A 19,160-nucleotide genomic window follows, 5' to 3' on the forward strand; every position below is an offset into this window, starting at 1 on the left:
CCATCTCCTGCCACCCAGGTCTGAGTACAGTGGCTCCTCCAGTTCACCACGGACCCCCAGTTCCTACTGCTGTGATCCCCCTGCCTCCTGGGACCCACCTACTCTTCGCCCAGACAGGGAAGATAGAGCATCTTCCCCTGGAGGGAAGCACCATGACCAAGTCAGAAGCCAAGACACTGCTTCACACCCCGGTAAGTGTTGGCTGATGGCACTTTCGTGACGATTTCTGCTTCCGTGGCCTGGAGCCACAAGCCGGGTGTGATCTAGCCGGGACTAGATCCCTGGACCCAGGGCCTCTTCATTCTGTGTGACCCTGGGTGTCCACCTCTAAATAGGATCACTTTATTCCCAAGTCCCCTCCCCTCCCCCCAGGAGATTCAAGGTGGGAACAGAAAACGGAGTGCCTGCTAGAGACCACTTTGGAATCTGAGCCCTAGTGGAGGGCGTCACCTGCGCTTGCTATATCTTATCTGCACGCATCTGCCAGATTTGATCTCACCACCCCTGCTAAATCCACAAAGTGACTCATCTTTTGGCAGCCACTCAAACAAGATCCTCATGTCTGCCTGGAGGCAGTAACCAGAGCTTTTCAAAGCTTCAAAGATGCATTTTGTGAGCTGGGGAATTTTTGTCCATTAGATAGAGGTCGGACACTTCTGAGAACATACTGTTTTATCTGGGATCCTGACCTTCTGCCAGAAAACCAAACTTAAGTCCTGGTGGAGGCTTCTGACTGTGGACTTAAGGGGTGCCAGGACAGTGGTGGGCCGTCAGGGTCCTCTGAGGAGGGGAGAAGTAGCAGCAAGTGGTCCATCAGGCCTTGGAGATGAAAGTCCAGCAGAAATCCTCGTCGCCCCTCAGTGCTGGTTGTAGAGCCTTCTTGAAAATTCTGGATAGAAATGTTGCTTTCTTCTCATCTTCCTTCCCCACTTCCCTGTCTTTGCTGCCTGCATCAATCTCCATATCACAGATGCCACACACTGCCACACCCCCTCTTCTTTTTGGCCAAAGTCAAAGAAAGTCTGCAAAGTAAAAATGCTTCTTTTTTTAAATTTTATTTTATTGAAGTATAGTTGATTTACAATGTTGTGTTAATTTCTGCTGTATACCATAGTGTCTCAGTTACACACACACACACACACACTCACATATATATACATTCTTTTTCACATTCTTTTCCTTTATGGTTTATCACAGGATATTGAATGTCGTTCCCTATGCTATACAGTAGGACCTTGTTGTTTATCCATTCTCTACACAGTAGTTTGCATCTACTAATCCCGAACTCCCACTCCTACCCCTCCACACCCCACTGCCTTGATGACCACAAGTCTGTTCTCTGTCTCCGTCTGTCTCATAGATAAGCTCATTTGTGTCATATTTTAGATTCCACATGTGAGTAATGTCATATGGTATTTGTCTTTCTCTTTCTGGCTTACTAACTTACTAGAGATGGTAATCTTTAGGTCCATCCATGGTAAAAAATGCTTTTCAAAAGCCCCTTGCAAAGCAGCCTTGATTGTTCTTCCCCAGCACAAAGCCCTCTGATGGATTCCCCCTTCACCCAGAGGAAGAAAAAAAATCAGTTCTTTTCATGGCCTTTGGCTACCTGTCCCAACCCCATTTCCTCCAGCTACACCTCACTCACTGGCTGCAGCCCTCGCCTTCCGGCTGATCCCCAACTCACCACACCCACGTGCACCTCAGGGCATTTGCGTTTGCTGTCCCCTGCCTGGAGTTTTCTCACTCTAGACACTTGCACGGTTCACAGGTACATTGCACCGTTCACATGTGCATAGACACAGCCACATGTGCATTACACAAATTTCTGCTGCGTATCACTTCCGGGAGAAGCCTGTCCTGGCTGCCCTGTTCAGGCTGCAGCCTCCAGTCACCCGTCTCTGTCTTTCAGCAAGCACTCAGCACCACTCAATACATTGTATATCAGGGTACATGTTCTATATCTCATGTATCTCTTCCCACCAAGAATAGAGACCTGGATGAACCTAATGTCTGTCATATAGAGTGAAATAAGTCAGAGAAAAACAAGTATCATATACTAAAGCATGTGTGTGGAATGTAGAAAAATGGTACAGATGAACTTGTTTGCAACACAGGAATAGAGACGCACACATAGGGAACGGATGGGTGGACGGGGGTGGGGGTGGGGGTGTGGCAGGTAAGATGAACTGGGAGATTGGGATTGACATGTGCACTCCCATGTGTAAAACAGGTAGCTAATAGGAACTGTGCTGTCTTGCACTGGGAGCTCAGCTCAGTGCTGTGATGACCTAGAGGGGGTGGGTAGGGGGGAGGTCCAAGAGAGAGGAGATAGGTGTACGCATATGGCTGATTCACTTTGTTGTATAGCGGAAACTAACACAGCATTGTAAAGCAACTATACCCCAATTAAAAAAAAAAGAATGTAGGCACACCAAGACCAGAAATTGTCTGTCTCTTTCATGGAGGTATTTGTTTCACAATGGTGTTTCCAGACCCCAGTGTTGGGCAGTTTAAAAGTATTTACTGAAGGAATGCATAAGTGATCTTTATGATTTCCCCTTGCTTCACTGAAGCATAAATCCCTCAAGGGTCAATCATTGTTCTTCTTTTGTATCCACTAGCACATACTCCCAGGTGGTAGGAGTGGGTTCAATTCCATGGGAAAGCCATTTTCCCCCAACACCAAGGGGAGAGGCTTAAGTGTCAAATGAGGCTATGAAAAGCAGGAAACTGAGATGTGATCAGTGGAGGGGAAGGTGCTGAAACAACAATATTCACTGTGTCTTTCCTATCTATTATCTATCAGTCATTTATCTATCCACTTATGGATACCTCTATCTAGCTATCTGTTTTTAACCATCTAGGTATTTTCGTTTAGCTGTACCTAATGCCACCACTCAATGGCATTAAATACCACTGTCATCACCATCCATTGTCCCAAACTGAAATTCTGGATCCATTCTGCAACCTCATTCTAGTTTCTGTCTCTATGAATTAGCCTGTTCTAGGGAAACACCTCTTAGTGGAGTCATGCAGTGCTTGCTCTCTTGTAACTGGCTTACTTCACTTCACATGATATCTTCAGATTTCATCCATATTGTGACGTGTGTCAGAATTTCCTTCCTTTTTATGACTGAGTAATACTCCATCATATGGCTATTTCATATTTTGTTTATCTGTTCATCAGTGGAGAACTTGGGCTGCTTCTACTTTCTGGCTTTGTGAATAATGTTGCTATAAACATGGGTTTACAAGCATCTGTTCAAGTCCTTACTTTCACTTCTTTTAGAAATAAACCAGACATGGAATTACATGGTAATTCTATTTTTAATTTTTTGAGGAATTGCCATACTGTTTTCCTTAGCAACTGCACCATTTTGCATTCCACCACCAGAGCACAAAAATTCCAAATTTCCCTGCTACTTTGCTAACATTTATTATTTTCTGTCTTTTTCATTGTAGCCATACTAATATGTGTGAAGTGGTGTTTTGTGATTTTGATTTGCATTTCTCTAGTTGGTAAAGAATCGACCTGCAGTGCAGGAGACCCCAGTTCAATCCCTGGGTCAGGAAGATCCCTGGAGAAGGGACAGGCTGCCCACTCCAGTATTATTGGACTTCCCTTGTGGCTCAGCTGGTAAAGAATCCACCTGCAATGTGGGAGACCTGGGTTCAGTCCCTGGGTTGGGAAGATCCCCTGGAGAAGGGAGAGACTATCCACTCCAGTATTCTGGCCTGGAGAATTCCATGGACTATATATATAGTCCATGGGGTTGCAAAGAGTCGGACACAGCTGAGCGACTTTCACTTCACATTGACAATGATTAGGGATGTTCAGTTCAGTTCACTTCAGTTCAGTCACTCAGTCATGTCTGACTCTTTGCAACCCCATGGACTGTAGCACGCCAGGCTTCCCTGTCCTCACCAACTCCCAGAGCTTACTTAAACTCATGTCCATTGAGTCAGTGATGCCATCCAGCCATCTCATCCTCTGTCATCCCCTTCTCCTCCTGTCTTTCCCAGCATCAGGGTCTTTTCCAATGAGTCAGCTCTTTGCATCAGGTGGCCAAAGTTTTGGAGTTTCAGCTTCAGCATCAGTCCTTCCAATGAGTATTCAGGACTGATTTCCTTTAGGATGGACTGGTTGGATCTTGTTGAAGTCCAAGGGACTCTCAAGAGTCTTCTCCAACACCACAGTTCAAAAGCATCAATTCTTCAGGCACTCAGCTTTCATTATAATCCAACTCTCACATCCATACATGACTACTGAAAAAAACCATAGCTTTGACTAGATGGACCTTTGTTAGCATCTTTTCATATGCTTAAGGGCCACTTATATATCTTCTTTGGAAAAATATCTGTTCATATCCTTTGCCCATTTTGTGGTTGGGTTATTTTGTTGTTACTGAGCTATAGGAGTTCTTTATATATTTTATCAGCCCCTCATCAGATACATGATTTGCAAATATTTCCTCACCTTCCATGAGTTGGTTAACTTTTCACTTTGTTTACTGTATCTTTTACTGAACAAAAGTTTTCCATTTTGATAAGATCCAATTTATCTGTCTTTTGCTTTTGATGTCATAGCCAAGAAATTATTGTCAAATCCAACATTATGAGGCTTTTAACCATGTTTTCTTCTAAGAGATTTATAGTTTTAATTGTTACATTTGGGTTTCTGATTCATTTTGAGCTTATTTTTGTATATGGTGTAAGGTAAGGGTCTCTGTGTCCTTTATGACCTGACCTCTGAAGGGGAAGTGTTTGTTGATAACTCTAGATCTCCCCTAAAACATCTTCCTGGTCTTCCACTTCTATGGTGTCCAAGGTCTTTACTTTAAGTTTCCACATACATTTTGGAGTGAGCTTGTAAGTTTCTACTTTTAAAAAAGGAAGGGAAAAAAAAATTTTTTTCATTAATCAACCATATTAAATTTATAATAAAAAGTGCCCCTCAAAAGTTAAAAAAAAAAAAGGAAGGAAAGAAAAGCCTTCTCAGATTTTGATATAGATAGCATTGGATCTTTAATGCTTAATTAGAGAGAATTAACATGTTAGCAGTGTTAAACCTCTTGATCCACTAAACTAACATCTTTTCATTTATTTGCATCTTCTTTGACTTTGCTATGCAATGTTTTATAGTACTCAGTCTAAAACATTTTGGTTTGTTGCTACTGCAAACATTATTATCTTAAAATTCTACTTTTTGCTGATATGTGGAAATACAGTTTTCTGTTGATCTTGGATCCTGCAACCTTGCTAGATTCAATTATTAATTAAAATATTAGTATAGATTCCCTAGGAGTTTCTACATAAATAATCACATTGTCTTAAAATAGAGTGATTTTACTTCTTCCTTTCCAATATTTGCATGTTTTATTTCTTTTTTATGATCTTCAGTTAAGGTTTCTTAGATAATATACAAAAAGCATTATCCATAAAAGAATAATAAATTGGACTTTACAAAAATTTAAAACTTTTGCTCCCAAAAAACATTATTTAAGAGAATGAAACTGAAGAGAAACTGAGGCAGGTTCCCATGCCCTTCTCCAGGGGATCTTCCTGACCCAGGGATCAGACCCATGTCTCTTACGTCTCCTATATTGGCAGATGGGTTCTTTACCACTAGCGCCTCCTGGGAAGCCCCATAAATATACAGACTTACATATGACAACAGATTTTTATCTGAAGTTTGTAAAGAACTCCTGCCACTCAATAATTTAATTTTAAAAATGAACAAAAGACTTGAAGACACTTCATTTTGAAAGGTGTCCAAATGCCTGTAAGCACATGAAAGATTCCTACTATCATGAGGCACTAGTACATGGACCACTCTCACCACTGGTCTGCACTTCCAGGACAAAGTCATCATTGGACTGGCCTTCGACTGTGTGGACAAGATGGTTTACTGGACCGACATCAGTCAGCCTTCCATCGGGAGAGCCAGTCTGCATGGTGGAGAGCCAACCACCATCATTCGACAAGGTGAGCAAGCATCATTGTTGGTTTTGCTTTTAGTAGCCCACGTGGCTCCTGGGGGAGAGAGCAGAATTGTGCGGTGTTTAGTTGCTTGCAGGATATGTGATCGGAGATGGACTGGGTTCTCGGGCTCAAACATCACCCTTTCTAGCCTTCTCTGAACAGTCCTCCAAGGACTCATCACTAGATCATGAACATCTTAGCTGGGATGTGGTGCTAAATTACAGCAGGGTAAGTGTCCTTGCCTGTCCCCGAAAGCTTATGTAGCCCATTTTAAGGAATAATAAAGGCTAAACTCAACCATCCAGTTTGGATATATGCGTCTCCCTCTGGCTACTGAGCCTAGAGTTGATTCTCAGACTGTCTGCCCCATGGGGTGGTCCATTAGGCAAAAAACAGAAAAATCATAAAGATGGGAGGGTCACAAGCATATTGGCAAATACTGTCCTTGAGAGGTGAGTCTATTCCCAAGACAGTTTTCAAGTTGAAGGGTTATCATTTCAACCTGTGACCTTTTGGTGGGGTGGGTCTCCTCTCTTCCATCTCACCCTCACTGGACCTTGCTCAGATTGCCAGAGGAGTGCAGCATGTCAGGCTGAACTTTTACAGACATTTCTGCTTTTGTTGTATCACTAATGATAAACCACGTGACAGTTTGGCACAGCCTACCCCTCAACATTTAACCTCAATTCCTTAACTTATGGGTGCCAATTTAAGCCAAGGACTCTATTATTTTAATGCCTACCTTCAACAAATCAAGACTATTTTAAGTGGATATGTTTTATCAAGATTCAAGTCCATTATGACAAAACGTCCAAGGGCCTGTAAAAATTCTCCTTTACTGAAAAGGTCAAATATTGCACATTGCTAAGTCTGTGACTTAACCTGCTGCCTTGCAGATAGTTTCAATCAAAAGACATTGCCATGCCAGTGATATGTGCTGTGTAAAATCATCTTGTTTTCTCTGCAAAACACTCAAAGTTACATCTTTAAGGACTTCCTGGCTTGGGGGAAAAAGCAAGGCTCTTTAAAATATTTGAGCCTCTTTGGTATTTCTTTTTACTGATGCTTGGGGCTGAGTGTTATTGTTCAGTTGCCAAGTTGTGTCTGACTCTTTGCAACCCCATGGACTGCAGCATGCCAGGCCTCCCTGTCCCTCACCATCTCCTGGAGTTTACTCAAACTCATGTCCATTGAGTCAGTGATGCCATCCAACCATCTCATCCTCTGTCGTCCCTTTCTCCTCCTGCCTTCAGTCTTTCCCAGCATCAGGGTCTTTTCCAATGAGTCTGCTTTTAGCATCAAGTGGCTAAAGTTTTGGAGCTTCAGCTTCAGTATCAGTCCTTCCAATGAACATTCAGGTTGATTTCCTTTAGGATTGGCTGGTTTGATCTCCTTGCAGTCCAAAGGACTCTCAAGAGTCCTCTCCAGCACCACAGTTCAAAAGTGTCAGTTCTTTGGCACTCAGCCTTCTTTATAGTCCAACTCTCACATCTGAACATGACTACTGGAAAAACCAAAGCCTTGACTAGATGAACCTTTGTCGGCAAAGTGATGTCTCTGTTTTTTAATACGCTGTCTAGGTTTGTCATAGCTTTTCTTCCAAGGGCTAAGTGTAGCTTTTCTAATTTAATGTCTCCATAACCACTTTTGATAACGTCAGAAAGGCCCTTGTGCCTGTGGAACAGCCTCTGGGGTATATTTTTCCTTCCTTGGCTCCTTCATAAGAGATAGTATAGCAGGAATTAAGCTGAGGTTGAGTTAAACATGTCGACTATGGACACAGACCTCAAATCCTTTTCTGGAAGCCAATGTGCTATTTAAATAATGTCTGCTAGTTTTCATGGCTTGCTTTAATCAGTAGAATGAAGTTTCTAATGAATAGAAGTTTGAAGATGCCTTTTTGCATCTTAATGCTGTTGAAAATGTTGCTATTATCTGTAATTTGACTTCAAAACCCACAGGAAGTGGGGAGTAGGTCATGTTTGCTATTTCCTGTTGTTTTTGGAACTGATAATGATTCAAGAAAGCTTTAAGACCAGTAAGAAACATTCCAGACAAAAGCCCACTGGGAAAACACAGAATTAAATCAGAATGTGATCTTTGTAGAAGAAAGATCACTAGGAATACATTGTCTTTTTAATTTCAAAAAAGAGAAAGAAACTTCCACTTACATTTTCATCATGGTATATTCCTAGTGAGTGAAAATGGCAGTGGGTATCTTTTCTTTTTCTTCCTAATTTCATAATGTCTGAGTCCTGGGTTTCTCTGTTTTTCCTTGAGTTAAAGTCCTAACCAGATATCTTTAATAAATATCATCATCTGTTTCCTTTTGATATAATCAGTGTGGAATATATTGCCCTGCAATTTTCCCATCTTGCCCTGACTCACAGGAAAGGATGAGGTTTTCCAGGCCTTTCCTTTGGCTCCTTAGCCCATAAAGAAGTATTTTTCTGGTTGGGGGAGGAGTTCTGGTTGCTCATGGGTTTGACGTCAAGACCAGACTATTTCTAAAGAGACAATTGGCATGGAGTTCCTTCCAGGAACTTGTAAAGATACTCTTGTTAAACAGTCTTCCCTGGTCCCACCATGTCCGAATAGCCCATGCCTCTCAGACAGGATGTACTTGTTCTAAATATACCCCAGAATGATTTCTTCTGATTTTGTCTGAAGGTCGGAAGGAGTCTTTGGAGGTCAGTCTCACCGTCCCTTTCCCTCTAGGGATGTGGGAAATATTTTCAGTCGGTTCAATCGCTCAGTCGTGTCCAAATCTTTGTGACTCCACGGACTGCAGCACACCAGGCCTCCCTGTCCATCACCAACTCCCGGAGTTTACTCAAACTCATGTCCATTGAGTCAGTGATGCCATCCAACCATCTCATCCTCTGTCGTCCCCTTCTCCTCCCACCTTCAATCTTTCTCAGCATCTGGGTCTTTCAAATGAGTCAGTTGTTTGCATCAGGTGACCCAAGTATTAGAGCTTCAGCTTCAGCATCAGTCCTTCCAATGAGTATTCTGGACTGAGTTCCTTTAGGATGGACCGGTTGGATCTCCTTGCAGTCCAAGGGACTCTCAAGAGTCTTCTCCAACACCACAGTTCAAAAGCATCAATTCTTTGGCACTCAGCTTTCTTCATAGTCCAACTCTCACACCCATACATGACTACTGGAAAAATCATAGCTTTGACTAGACAGACCTTTGTTGGCAAAGTAATGTCTCTGCTTTTTAGTATGCTGTCTAGGTTGATAATAGCTTTTCTTCCAAGGAGCAAGCATCTTTTAATTTCATGGCTGCAGTCACCATCTGCAGTGATTTTGGAGCCCCCCAAAATAAAGTCTCACTGTTTCCATTGTTTCCCCATCTATTTGCCATGAAGTGATGGGACCGGATGCCATGATCTTCGTTTTCTGAATGTTGAGTTTTGCTGCTGCTAAGTCGCTTCAGTCATGTCTGACTCTGTGTGACCCCGTAGACGGCAGCCCACCAGGCTCCCTGGTACCTGGAATTATCCAGGCAAGAACACTGGAGTGGGTTGCCATTTCCTTCTCCAATGCGTAAAAGTGAAAAGTGAAAGTGAAGTCGCTCAGTCGTGTCTGACTCTTAGCGACCCCAGGGACTGCAGCCCACCAGGCTTCTCCATCCATGGGATTTTTCAGGCAAGAGTACTGGAGTGCGGTGCCATTGCCTTCTCTGTGTTGAGTTTTAAACCAGCTTTTTCACTCTCTTCTTTCACTTTCATTAAGAGGCTCTTTAGTTCTTCGCTTTCTGCCATAAGAGTGGCATCACCGGCATATCTGAGGTTATTGCTATTTCTCCCTGCAATCTTGATTCCAGCTTGTGCTTCATCCAGCCTGGCATTTCGCATGATGTACTCTGTATATAATGTAAATAAACAGGGTGACAATATACATCCTTGACATACTCCTTTCCAGATTTGGAACCAGTTTGTTGTACTTTATAAATCTTTGCTTTGGGTTGAAATAATGAAGACCTTGTTGAGAATTAGAAACGCTTGTTTCTAACTCTTAATAAGCTTTCTCTGGTGGAAGTCCTTCAAGGGGGCTTAGATGTTTCCATCATTCATAGTCATGATCTCTTAGGAGTTTAGTGAAAGCTGACGTGGAGGGGGCTGAGGGTCGGGCCTGCTTCTCTGTTGAAAGAACACAGAGCTGCAGGGATGGTTTCATACCAGGTCCCTGGGGCAGGGTAGCTCCATCCTTGCCTCTTCCCCTTCCTGTTTCCACTTCCAGCCGTACTAAATGACCTTCAGCTCTATAATCAGCAGAGGGGAGAGAGTCCAAGGTGACCCCAGTAAAACCCCGGTAGGGTTTTAGCTTTTAATTTGGTTGTATTTATAGTCAGGAAACCATTGAAATCTTGAACTCCTGGTTAGGTTTGGTGGGTGCTAAAGGCTCCCATTGCAATTAGCTTATACTGCAGCAACCCCTGGCTTGAAAATCAGTTGCTTAGAGCCTAGTAAAGAGTTCTGGGATGTTATTTGCAACACTGATACCCTTTCTTTGTACTCTTAACACTTGTATGAAAGTAATAACAGCTGTGATTTCTTGCATGTATTATTTCTTAGAAACGACCTTTTTCCCTGTTGATGAATAAGATAAGTCTGTCCATTCCCCATCTTTAGATCTTCCTATGCCTCCCCTTTACACAAGAGATAAGCTCTAAGCTTGTTAACACAGGCATCCTAACTTCATCTCTGCCACCCTCCACCCTCAGGGTCTCCAGCCACATAGAATAACATCGTATACTTCATGCCATATCCATTCTTCCTTTATATCAGTGTGCTAGTCTCACTACCTGGAAAACTTTTACCAGGATCTTTGCCTGAGAAACCCCTGTTGTTCCTGCAGTAGCCAGCCTTATGAGGTATTTCCCCCCCCACCCCAGGAAGTGTTCCTTGGTCTCCCCAGGCTAAGTCCAGCGTTCCTCCTCCATGCTCCCATAGAACCTGGAACTCGGTCTGAATTGTGATTGGTTGTGGGCTCCTTGAAGGCAGGGCCACAGCTTCAGCATCCTTATGGGTTGGATTCGCAGTATGGTACACAGAATGAGTAGCAGTGTAACATTTGTCACTAAGTGTTATTTATCTTAACAAGCATTTAACACTCCCATTGGTTTTCTCAAAGTGCAAGGGTTGGATGCCAAATGAAATAGCACTGAATAATCAGAAAAACTTCATCTTACTCGTTTAAAAAAAAAAAACAACAATGTTCGGTGTTTGCTTCTAGATCTTGGAAGCCCTGAAGGCATTGCTCTTGACCACCTTGGGCGCAACATCTTCTGGACCGATTCTCACCTGGATCGGATAGAAGTTGCGAAGCTAGATGGGACCCAGCGTCGCGTGCTGTTTGAGACTGATTTGGTGAATCCCAGAGGCATCGCGGCAGATTCTGTGAGAGGGTGCGTGCATGCTTAGTTGCTTCAGTCGTGTCCAACTCTGTGTGACCCTGTAGACTATAGCCCGCTGGGCTCCACTGTCCTTGGGATTCTTCAGGCAAGGATACTGGGTGGGTTGCCCTCCTGAGCGTCTTGCCACCAGGGAAGCCCCTGTGAAAGGGTATCTTTGTATAAATCTCTGTGTGTGTCTATTCTATTTGCATCTGCCCTTGTGCATATTCTCAGAGTTTGACTGTAACTCCAGCACTGCTCTCCTGAAGTGAATGAGTTTAGGATGAATGAGTCCACAGTTGGTGGCTTATAGATATCTGAGGTGAAGCCAGAACATTTATTACAGTCCACCGGAATCATGAACTCAGTACCATGTTCCACTTTCAGATCTTTTACCAAGAGCTTTGTAAGTTGACAGCTCAGAAATTGGATATTTCCACTTGGATTGAATGTTAATCAAATATTTGAGTTGTATCAACCGCAGAAGAATATCAAGGTAGCATCAATGTCCCCCTGGGGCTCCTTCCTGGGGCCCAACCCAGCATGAACACCTTGGAGGCCCTCCCCAGGGGTTTTGTGAGCACATTTTTTCCCTCACTGCAGGCTCTGAGTCTTACACCCTAGGCCCATGTCTCCTTGATGCTTTGACATGAGGCCACATCTCTTGTTCTGTGGCCATTTGGCTGCCTCTCTAATTTCAGGTGCCTTGACCACTTCTCCTGCCAGCATTGCTTCTGGGCTTCATCCTCTCGGTCTGCTGTGCCTTCCTGTGTGCTGACAGCATATGAGAATCCCCATGTGTTTATGTCAGTTATGGTGCTCTATTTTTTAAAAACAGTTTCATTGAGATATGTCAGTTATATTTCAGGGAAGTGAAGTTGTTAGTAACAGGATTCAAGTGAAAAACTAAATAGAAGGGTCTTTACAAAGGCAATGTGTCTTGGCACCTCCAGATCCTTTATAGCCATTAATTTTTATTTTATTTTTGAATTTCTTGGTCGCACTGCATGATCTGCAGGATCTTAATTCCCTGGTCAGGTATTGAACTCAAGCCCCCTGCAGTGGAAATGCAAAGTTCTAATCCCTGGACCACCAGGGAATTCCCTATCATAGGTTCTTTTTAAGTGCCTTTAACTGAACTTTTTCTTATGCATCTTCATTGTTTCTCTTCCCCTCTCACTTGCTTTTCCTCCAGGAATCTTTATTGGACAGATTGGAACAGAGATAACCCCAAAATTGAAACTTCCTACATGGATGGCACAAACCGGAGGATCCTGGTGCAGGATGACCTGGGCTTGCCCAACGGGCTGACCTTCGACGCCTACTCGTCTCAGCTCTGCTGGGTGGATGCAGGTGACAGAAAGCCCCGGGCCTGGCTCCTGGGTTGGAACAGGGCTTCGTTTTTTACCAAATAATCATTGTTACCCACTGTACTATCAAGAGTAGCTGTTGTGGGGAATAAGGAATAAGATAATTGCTTTTTTTCTGCACAAACACCAGCTGCATGTCTTTGCTCTGAAGCTGTTTCCCTCAGCTTGCTGTAGTCCAGGGAGTATTCTCAATCTTTCAGGTCAGGGGTCAGCAAACTACAGCCTTGTGCCAAATGGTTTGACCACCTGTTTCGGTATAACCTGGGAGCTGTAAAAGGTTTTTACATTTTTAAATGTTACATTTTAAAAGCTTATACAAATGCTTGTATAATATCCTTGATTTCATCTCTTGGCCCGCACAACCTAAAATAGTTACTATCTGGCCCTTTAAGAAAAAGTTTGCTGACCCCCAGAGCCTGTCCTTATCCTGGTACCTATTAAGCAATTCATGACTTACATTTTTTGTAGCTCCTGCTTGTCCCCAAGCAGGGCTAAGGCAGCACTTGAAGCCAAGGAAGATAAAGTAAGGCAGCCCCAATGTGTGCTCCTGCCTGGGCAGATTTGGGGTGCCCCTGATGTGGGCCAGATGCTCAGTTGGGAAAGAATGTCAATCATCCATCCAGTCTCTGTTGAGTTCCTCCTTTGTTCTAGACACTGTCAGGTACCACGGGAGATGCAGGAAGTAAGGCATGCACAGTTAAGTGAAAACTCAAGCCTTAACTTGGTCATAATGCAGGCATTGATGCGCGGCTGTGCATAGCTGCTAGCCCAGTGGGAGCAGCTTAGCAATTCTGAGGGCTCTGAAAATGGGGGCGGCGGGGAGGGTAGGTCTAGAGAGGCAGGAGGGATTTGAACAGGAGCTGGAAGATGGCATCCTTCTTACTGAGCCCCTGGCTGCTCCAGAAGTGGGTGAAACGGGGTGCTCTTCCTCTGCTCTGGCTCCCTTCTCCCCATCAGAACCTGGTATGGGTACCGGATGGAGGTGGGACTGACCAATGAGGGGGGCAAGGGAGGACGAACAGACAACTTCCCAGGTTAGAAGAGCACATCGTGTGTTCTCTCGGGTCTGAGCCTGTAACACTGACTCTCACCCTTGCCCTCCTTGCTTTTGGTTTTGGACACAAAGGGGCCATTTCTTGTGTGAACAATGGACGACTTGTTCTCACCCCACACAGGCACCCATCGGGCCGAGTGCCTGAAGCCTGGTCAGCCCAACAGACGCACGGTTCTTGAAGGGCTGCAGTATCCTTTTGGGGTTACGAGCTTCGGGAAGAATCTGTACTACACAGACTGGAAGACGTACGTCAGCTGCTGCAGCGCTGGGGCTGGGGGACCTGCCCTGCTGCCCTCTCTGAAGGCCACACCCTTTCCAAGAAGCCTCTTGGCTTGACCTTCCACCTCCAGAGATGCCCCCTCTGCCTCACCCTCTGGTTGTCAGAGAGGAGGGCGAGGAAGGAGAGGGCAGGGACCTTCGGGGAGCAGGGGGTGCCATGTGTCATCTGGATGCTCCAGGATGGGCAGCTTCAAGTCCACAAACGGGGACGTCCTGCGCATGTGCCTTCTCTCCCTAGGAGAGACCATGCCTACTCCATGCCACTATTTTATTATAACTCTTAAACTGCAGTATTCCCAAAGTTCCTTCTTGACCTTTCCTGCAGGAAAGTAGGCTTAAACCAAGCAAGCAGCTGTGGCAGGAGCATCAGTATAGAAAGTGGGTATCCCAGCTTGGGATTTAGAGCCAGAGGGCAGAGCTAGCTGACCTTTGTCCTTTCTTTAAGAAGCCAGAGAATTGCAGGCTTCAGGAAGAGGGAGGGATGGCTAGGAAATAAGGCCAGTGTATCTGTTTTTGGTGTCTGTCTGTGCTCAGTCGTGTCTGACTCTTTGCCACCCCATGGACTGTAGCCCTCCAGGCTTCTCTGTCTATGGGATTTCCCTGGCAAGAATACTGGGTGGGTTGCCATTTCCTCCTCCAGGGAATCTTCCCAACCCAGAGATCAAAGCCACATCTCCTGCATGGGCAGGCAGATTCTTGACTGTCTGAGCCACCTGGGAAACGGTTTATGGCCTCCAATTTATCCCCCAGGGGCTTTCCTGGGGGCTCAGATGGTAAAGAATCCACCTGCAATGCAGGAGACCCAGGTTCAACCCCAGGGTCGGGAAGATCCCCCGGAGAAGGGAATAGCTACCCATTCCAGTGTTCTTGCCTGGAGAATCCCATGGACAGAGGAGCCTGGCAGGCTACAGTCCATGGGGTCACAAAGAGTCAGACAGGACTGAGAGACTAATACTTTCACTTTATCCTCCAAGCGACAAAAGAGGTTGCCCTATAGAGAAAAGTTCAAGCCATTAGATGTGTTTTTTTCTTGTTAGTATATTTTTGGGTTTTGTTTGTTTGGTTATGCTGCATAGCGTGAGAGGGAATCTTAGTTCACCCACCAGGGATCAAACCACGCCCCTTGCATTGGAAGTGGAGTCCTATCCACTGAACCATCAGGGAAATCCTGCTGTTGGATGCGTTTTAACTTTCCATCCTTTGACACTCTGTAGGAATTCTGTGGCCGCTGTAGATCTCGCCATTTCCAAAGAGACGGATTCCTTCCACCCCCACAAGCAGACCCGGCTGTATGGCATCACCTCCGCCCTGTCTCAGTGTCCTGAAGGTAAGTCACCTGTGCTCTAAGTGGTCAGGGGCTGGGTTGGACCCTGGGGCTCAGAGCCCACACTCTGGCTGCCCCTTGTGTGGCCTCTGCTAGCCCTGATCACAGGGCAGGTGAGACCTAGTCCATTTCATTAAGGGTCTTCATTAATTAGTAGGTAAACCAGATGAATCAATAGAAAATGTTAGGGAATGAAGTGGATAGTAGATAAAGGTGAGGAAAAGTATTGACTCTTGGAGTGGTCTAAAAGTATAATGTCTTCAGGCCCCAAGGAGGAAAAGCAGTGTTAGGATCTCTCCTGCTTTAAAAGTTCATCCATTTGACCAGACAGCAGCAACAATAATTGATAGTAATAATAATCGCAAACATGGATGTGATACTTCCTGTGTGCTGGGTACATCCCATGTATTAGAAGTCCCTATGTGCTTTGTATCCACTGGTTCACTCAATCCTCAAGAAAGCCCTGAGGTAGGTGTTATTATTTTGCCCACTTTATAAATGAGGATACTGAAACCACTTGCCCAGAATCACACGGTCCCTTCCGGTGCTCATGGCAGCAGACATGGGGGTAAGTTAGGCACCTGGCTGCAAAGTCTATGCTATGCTGCCTCCTTCCTGACTTCCCTCCTGCCCCCTAGTCAAGTGGCCAAGCTGGATAGAAAGCACATTCTGCTTTAAAATTCCAGCTCCATGTTATGACCAGAGCTGAAAAACCTTCCCTGAGCTTTGCTAATAGCTTTGATGGTAAATCTGCATATCCCCCAGATCAGGAATCAAGGTTTTGGCACATTTGGCACATCCTCAATGATGAGGAAACAGCCAGGAGATAAGCTGAGTTAAATTTTCTATACAAATTCGTTGTTCTCCAGGACCCCCCGTAAGCTTGGCCTCCAGAGACCAAAGAGCGGGCCAGTGTGGCGGTCACTGTCTTACCTGATTGAACCGCTGAGCTCACCTCTGCCTTTTCCAGGTCACAACTACTGCTCAGTGAACAATGGCGGCTGCACGCACCTCTGCCTGGCCACCCCGGGAAGCAGGACCTGCCGTTGCCCTGACAACACCCTGGGAGTTGACTGTATCGAGCAGAAATGAAGAGTTCCTCGCATGCTCTCCAAAGTATTTCACAGCAGCACCCTTCTTGGAAGGGTCCAGACTGAAAACTGTCTGACCTGGTGGCTAAATGGCCACCAGGCCCAGGTCCAGCCCAGCCTGAGCCCCAACAGCATTGCCCTCACTGTTACCCAAAACACATGCCCTCTTGCTTCTGGAAGGCGAAAGCCTCTACTCCTACACAAAGAAAGCCTCCCTGGTCCCAGCCCTTGGACTAGCTTATACAGCCCTGAGTGAGGATTATAGGCCCCATCCTGGTGCTGGAAACTGGCCCCAACCTTCATACCCCCGTGGTGAGCAGAGCTTCCCCAGGCCTGAGCTGCCCCACTTCCTGTGGCCTTACGAGCTCAGCCTCACTTTGAGACACCCATCGTTCCTTCAGCTGCTGGACACAGCAAGGCTGTGAGCGAAAGAGGGAGTTTGCTCTCCCACAGTTTTCCTTGGTGTTCTGATTTCCCTCTTTATACTCCTAGCATTTAACCCCGAAGTTCTATATCACCTGCATCCTGCCAAGGCAGGAAGTGAGCAAGCCCTGCCTTTTGGCCAAAACTCACCCTGTCCAAAAGATATATGGGTATTTGGTGGATGATACTGAGCAGCCTCTCCCAGATAAGTTATTGGCATTTCTGCAGTAGTTGTTGGTAGTCAAAGGCTTAAATCAAGAGTGTCCAGAGAAATTCAAGTTGCAGAGTCAGATATTTGAGGATGGGGATTTTATTGATGTGCCTTAAATTATACCAAAGATTACCAAAGTATTCCTCTTTATCCAAAGCACTGGGATCGTAGCATCTGGTTCTTGGGGCAGCACAGCCCCACTGCTGCCACCTGTGTCCAGCCTCCACATGGAGACCCATCTGAGATACAGGCTGGGACTGGTACCGGGGACCCCTGTAGTCCCTCATGTCTGCCCTCCACCCATGAGCACCGATCTACAATCAGCCATGAGCTCTGTGGCCCTTTGTTGATCCTCCACCCATGGCCCTTGCTCACTGTATTCTCATCCCAAGACACAATCCAGGAAGGCCAAACTGAATATCAGTCCTCCAGACACTTTGTTGCTCCTTGGTGCAATTAAAAGGACCATCACCACATTTCACATTTATGTTTCTAGAGCTTGTGTAGAAAACATCTCCTCACCATATATAGCTAGTGTTACTTTTTTTTGGAGGGGTGGTCACTGCTTCCCAAAGTCCTAAAAGAATAGAAATTTTGAATTGAAAGCTAAGGATAAGGAATTTAAGTCGGTGAAGATCGGGTTAAGGGAACTGAGACGACTCAGTGAAAAGTATCACAAAGAGATTGATCAAGAGCAGGAATGAAAAAACCCAAGAGGAAGGATAAAGGAGAAGATTTAACAATAGCAATAAGAAAAGCTCTTAAATGATGCCAAGGAAAAAATGGTATGTTCTTTGCCAGAGGACACTTCTACACTAACAACATGTAACAATTTCCCTGTTTTTCTTCTTAAGGAAGATATCCCTCTTCTAATCTGCAAACCTCAGTACCCTGAACTCCCCGCTATACACACCTCTTTTCTGCAGCACATAGGAGCCTGAATGGAAAGAGCCTTTCCTTGAATAACTGAAGTTTGTTTTGAGAAGCAAGTATATTCCCAAGAATCACAAGGTTTGGGGAACACATGAGTCTTTTATATAGCCCAACCACATAAATTAGTTTAACTTTCCTTTTCTATTTATCATTCCATATCCAATCCTCTATATCAAATGTTTTTGTCATGATTTTTGTATAATGTTTATAACTATTTTATTCATTTTGCTGGATTCATTCTAAACTATTTTTAAATGGTAAATTTGTAAACTGTGGAAACCATTGAAGGTGCTTGTTAACTGTTCCCCAGATTTGTACAAGTATTGGATAACTCCTTGAGTTTACAGCTGTATAAATTTTAGTGCAGAAAATAAACTTTTTTTTGTTAAAAAAGTCTCTTTTTATCTTGTTTGAATGAAGATACTTAATCTCAGGAGGCAGATTCACAATGGAAAGACAGTCATTTAATAATCTGCAATACCTATTTAGCCCCTAGTGTTATAAGGGATGGTTTTTCTTCCCCCAAGTGAGTCTGCAAACTTAGGGGCTGATAATTGACTTTAAAATAATTCTATCATGGACTTCACCCTTTTAAACATTGTTTTCATATTTTATAAAAATTTTAGCTACAGGCAATAGCATTTCCTGGTTCAGTTCTGAAGATGAACTGTGTTTCCCTGTCCGCCCACCCCCCCCGCCCTTTTCATATCCAGAAAGAACAAAGATATCTTCCTGGCATTGGCCATGGAGTGAGACCCCCCCTGGTCTGTTCTCAACTGCCACCAAAGGGTAGTTCCACCTATGTTGACCCTGAGGGGGATGAGAATGGGCCTTTGACTTGGACAGAGTGAAAGGGGCTCAGAACTGGCAGGAATGAGGTTGCAATCATTGTTAAGAAGGGACCTGGTGCGTCAGGGCCTGCCTATAAAACGGCACCACCAATGGGATCAGTTATTAATACATCCTGCCGATGTGGACTTACTGATGGATAACTTATATTAGGGCTAAATATTAATACCAGTGTTTTATTCTGGTCATAAAATCTAGATACATTAAAGTGATGTCAGGGAAGATGGTGCAATAGGAA

At 44.6% G+C, this 19,160-nt stretch overlaps 1 protein-coding gene across 1 annotated transcript in view; it reads left to right on the forward strand.

Moving 5' to 3' along the window:
- NID1 (nidogen 1) overlaps positions 1-18,466 on the forward strand; it is a 92,638-nt gene extending 74,172 nt beyond the window's left edge. The window contains exons 14-20 of the mRNA XM_070471050.1: positions 19-191; positions 5,862-5,988; positions 11,229-11,400; positions 12,584-12,741; positions 13,934-14,057; positions 15,306-15,418; positions 16,386-18,466. Coding sequence (XP_070327151.1) covers positions 19-191; positions 5,862-5,988; positions 11,229-11,400; positions 12,584-12,741; positions 13,934-14,057; positions 15,306-15,418; positions 16,386-16,507 — 989 coding nt within the window. The 3' untranslated portion in view covers positions 16,508-18,466. The remainder of the gene's footprint in view (positions 1-18; positions 192-5,861; positions 5,989-11,228; positions 11,401-12,583; positions 12,742-13,933; positions 14,058-15,305; positions 15,419-16,385) is intronic.
- The last annotated feature ends 694 nt before the right edge of the window (positions 18,467-19,160 follow it).

Source organism: Odocoileus virginianus, chromosome 7 (genome assembly GCF_023699985.2).
Source record: "Odocoileus virginianus isolate 20LAN1187 ecotype Illinois chromosome 7, Ovbor_1.2, whole genome shotgun sequence".
Classification (NCBI taxonomy): domain Eukaryota; kingdom Metazoa; phylum Chordata; class Mammalia; order Artiodactyla; family Cervidae; genus Odocoileus; species Odocoileus virginianus.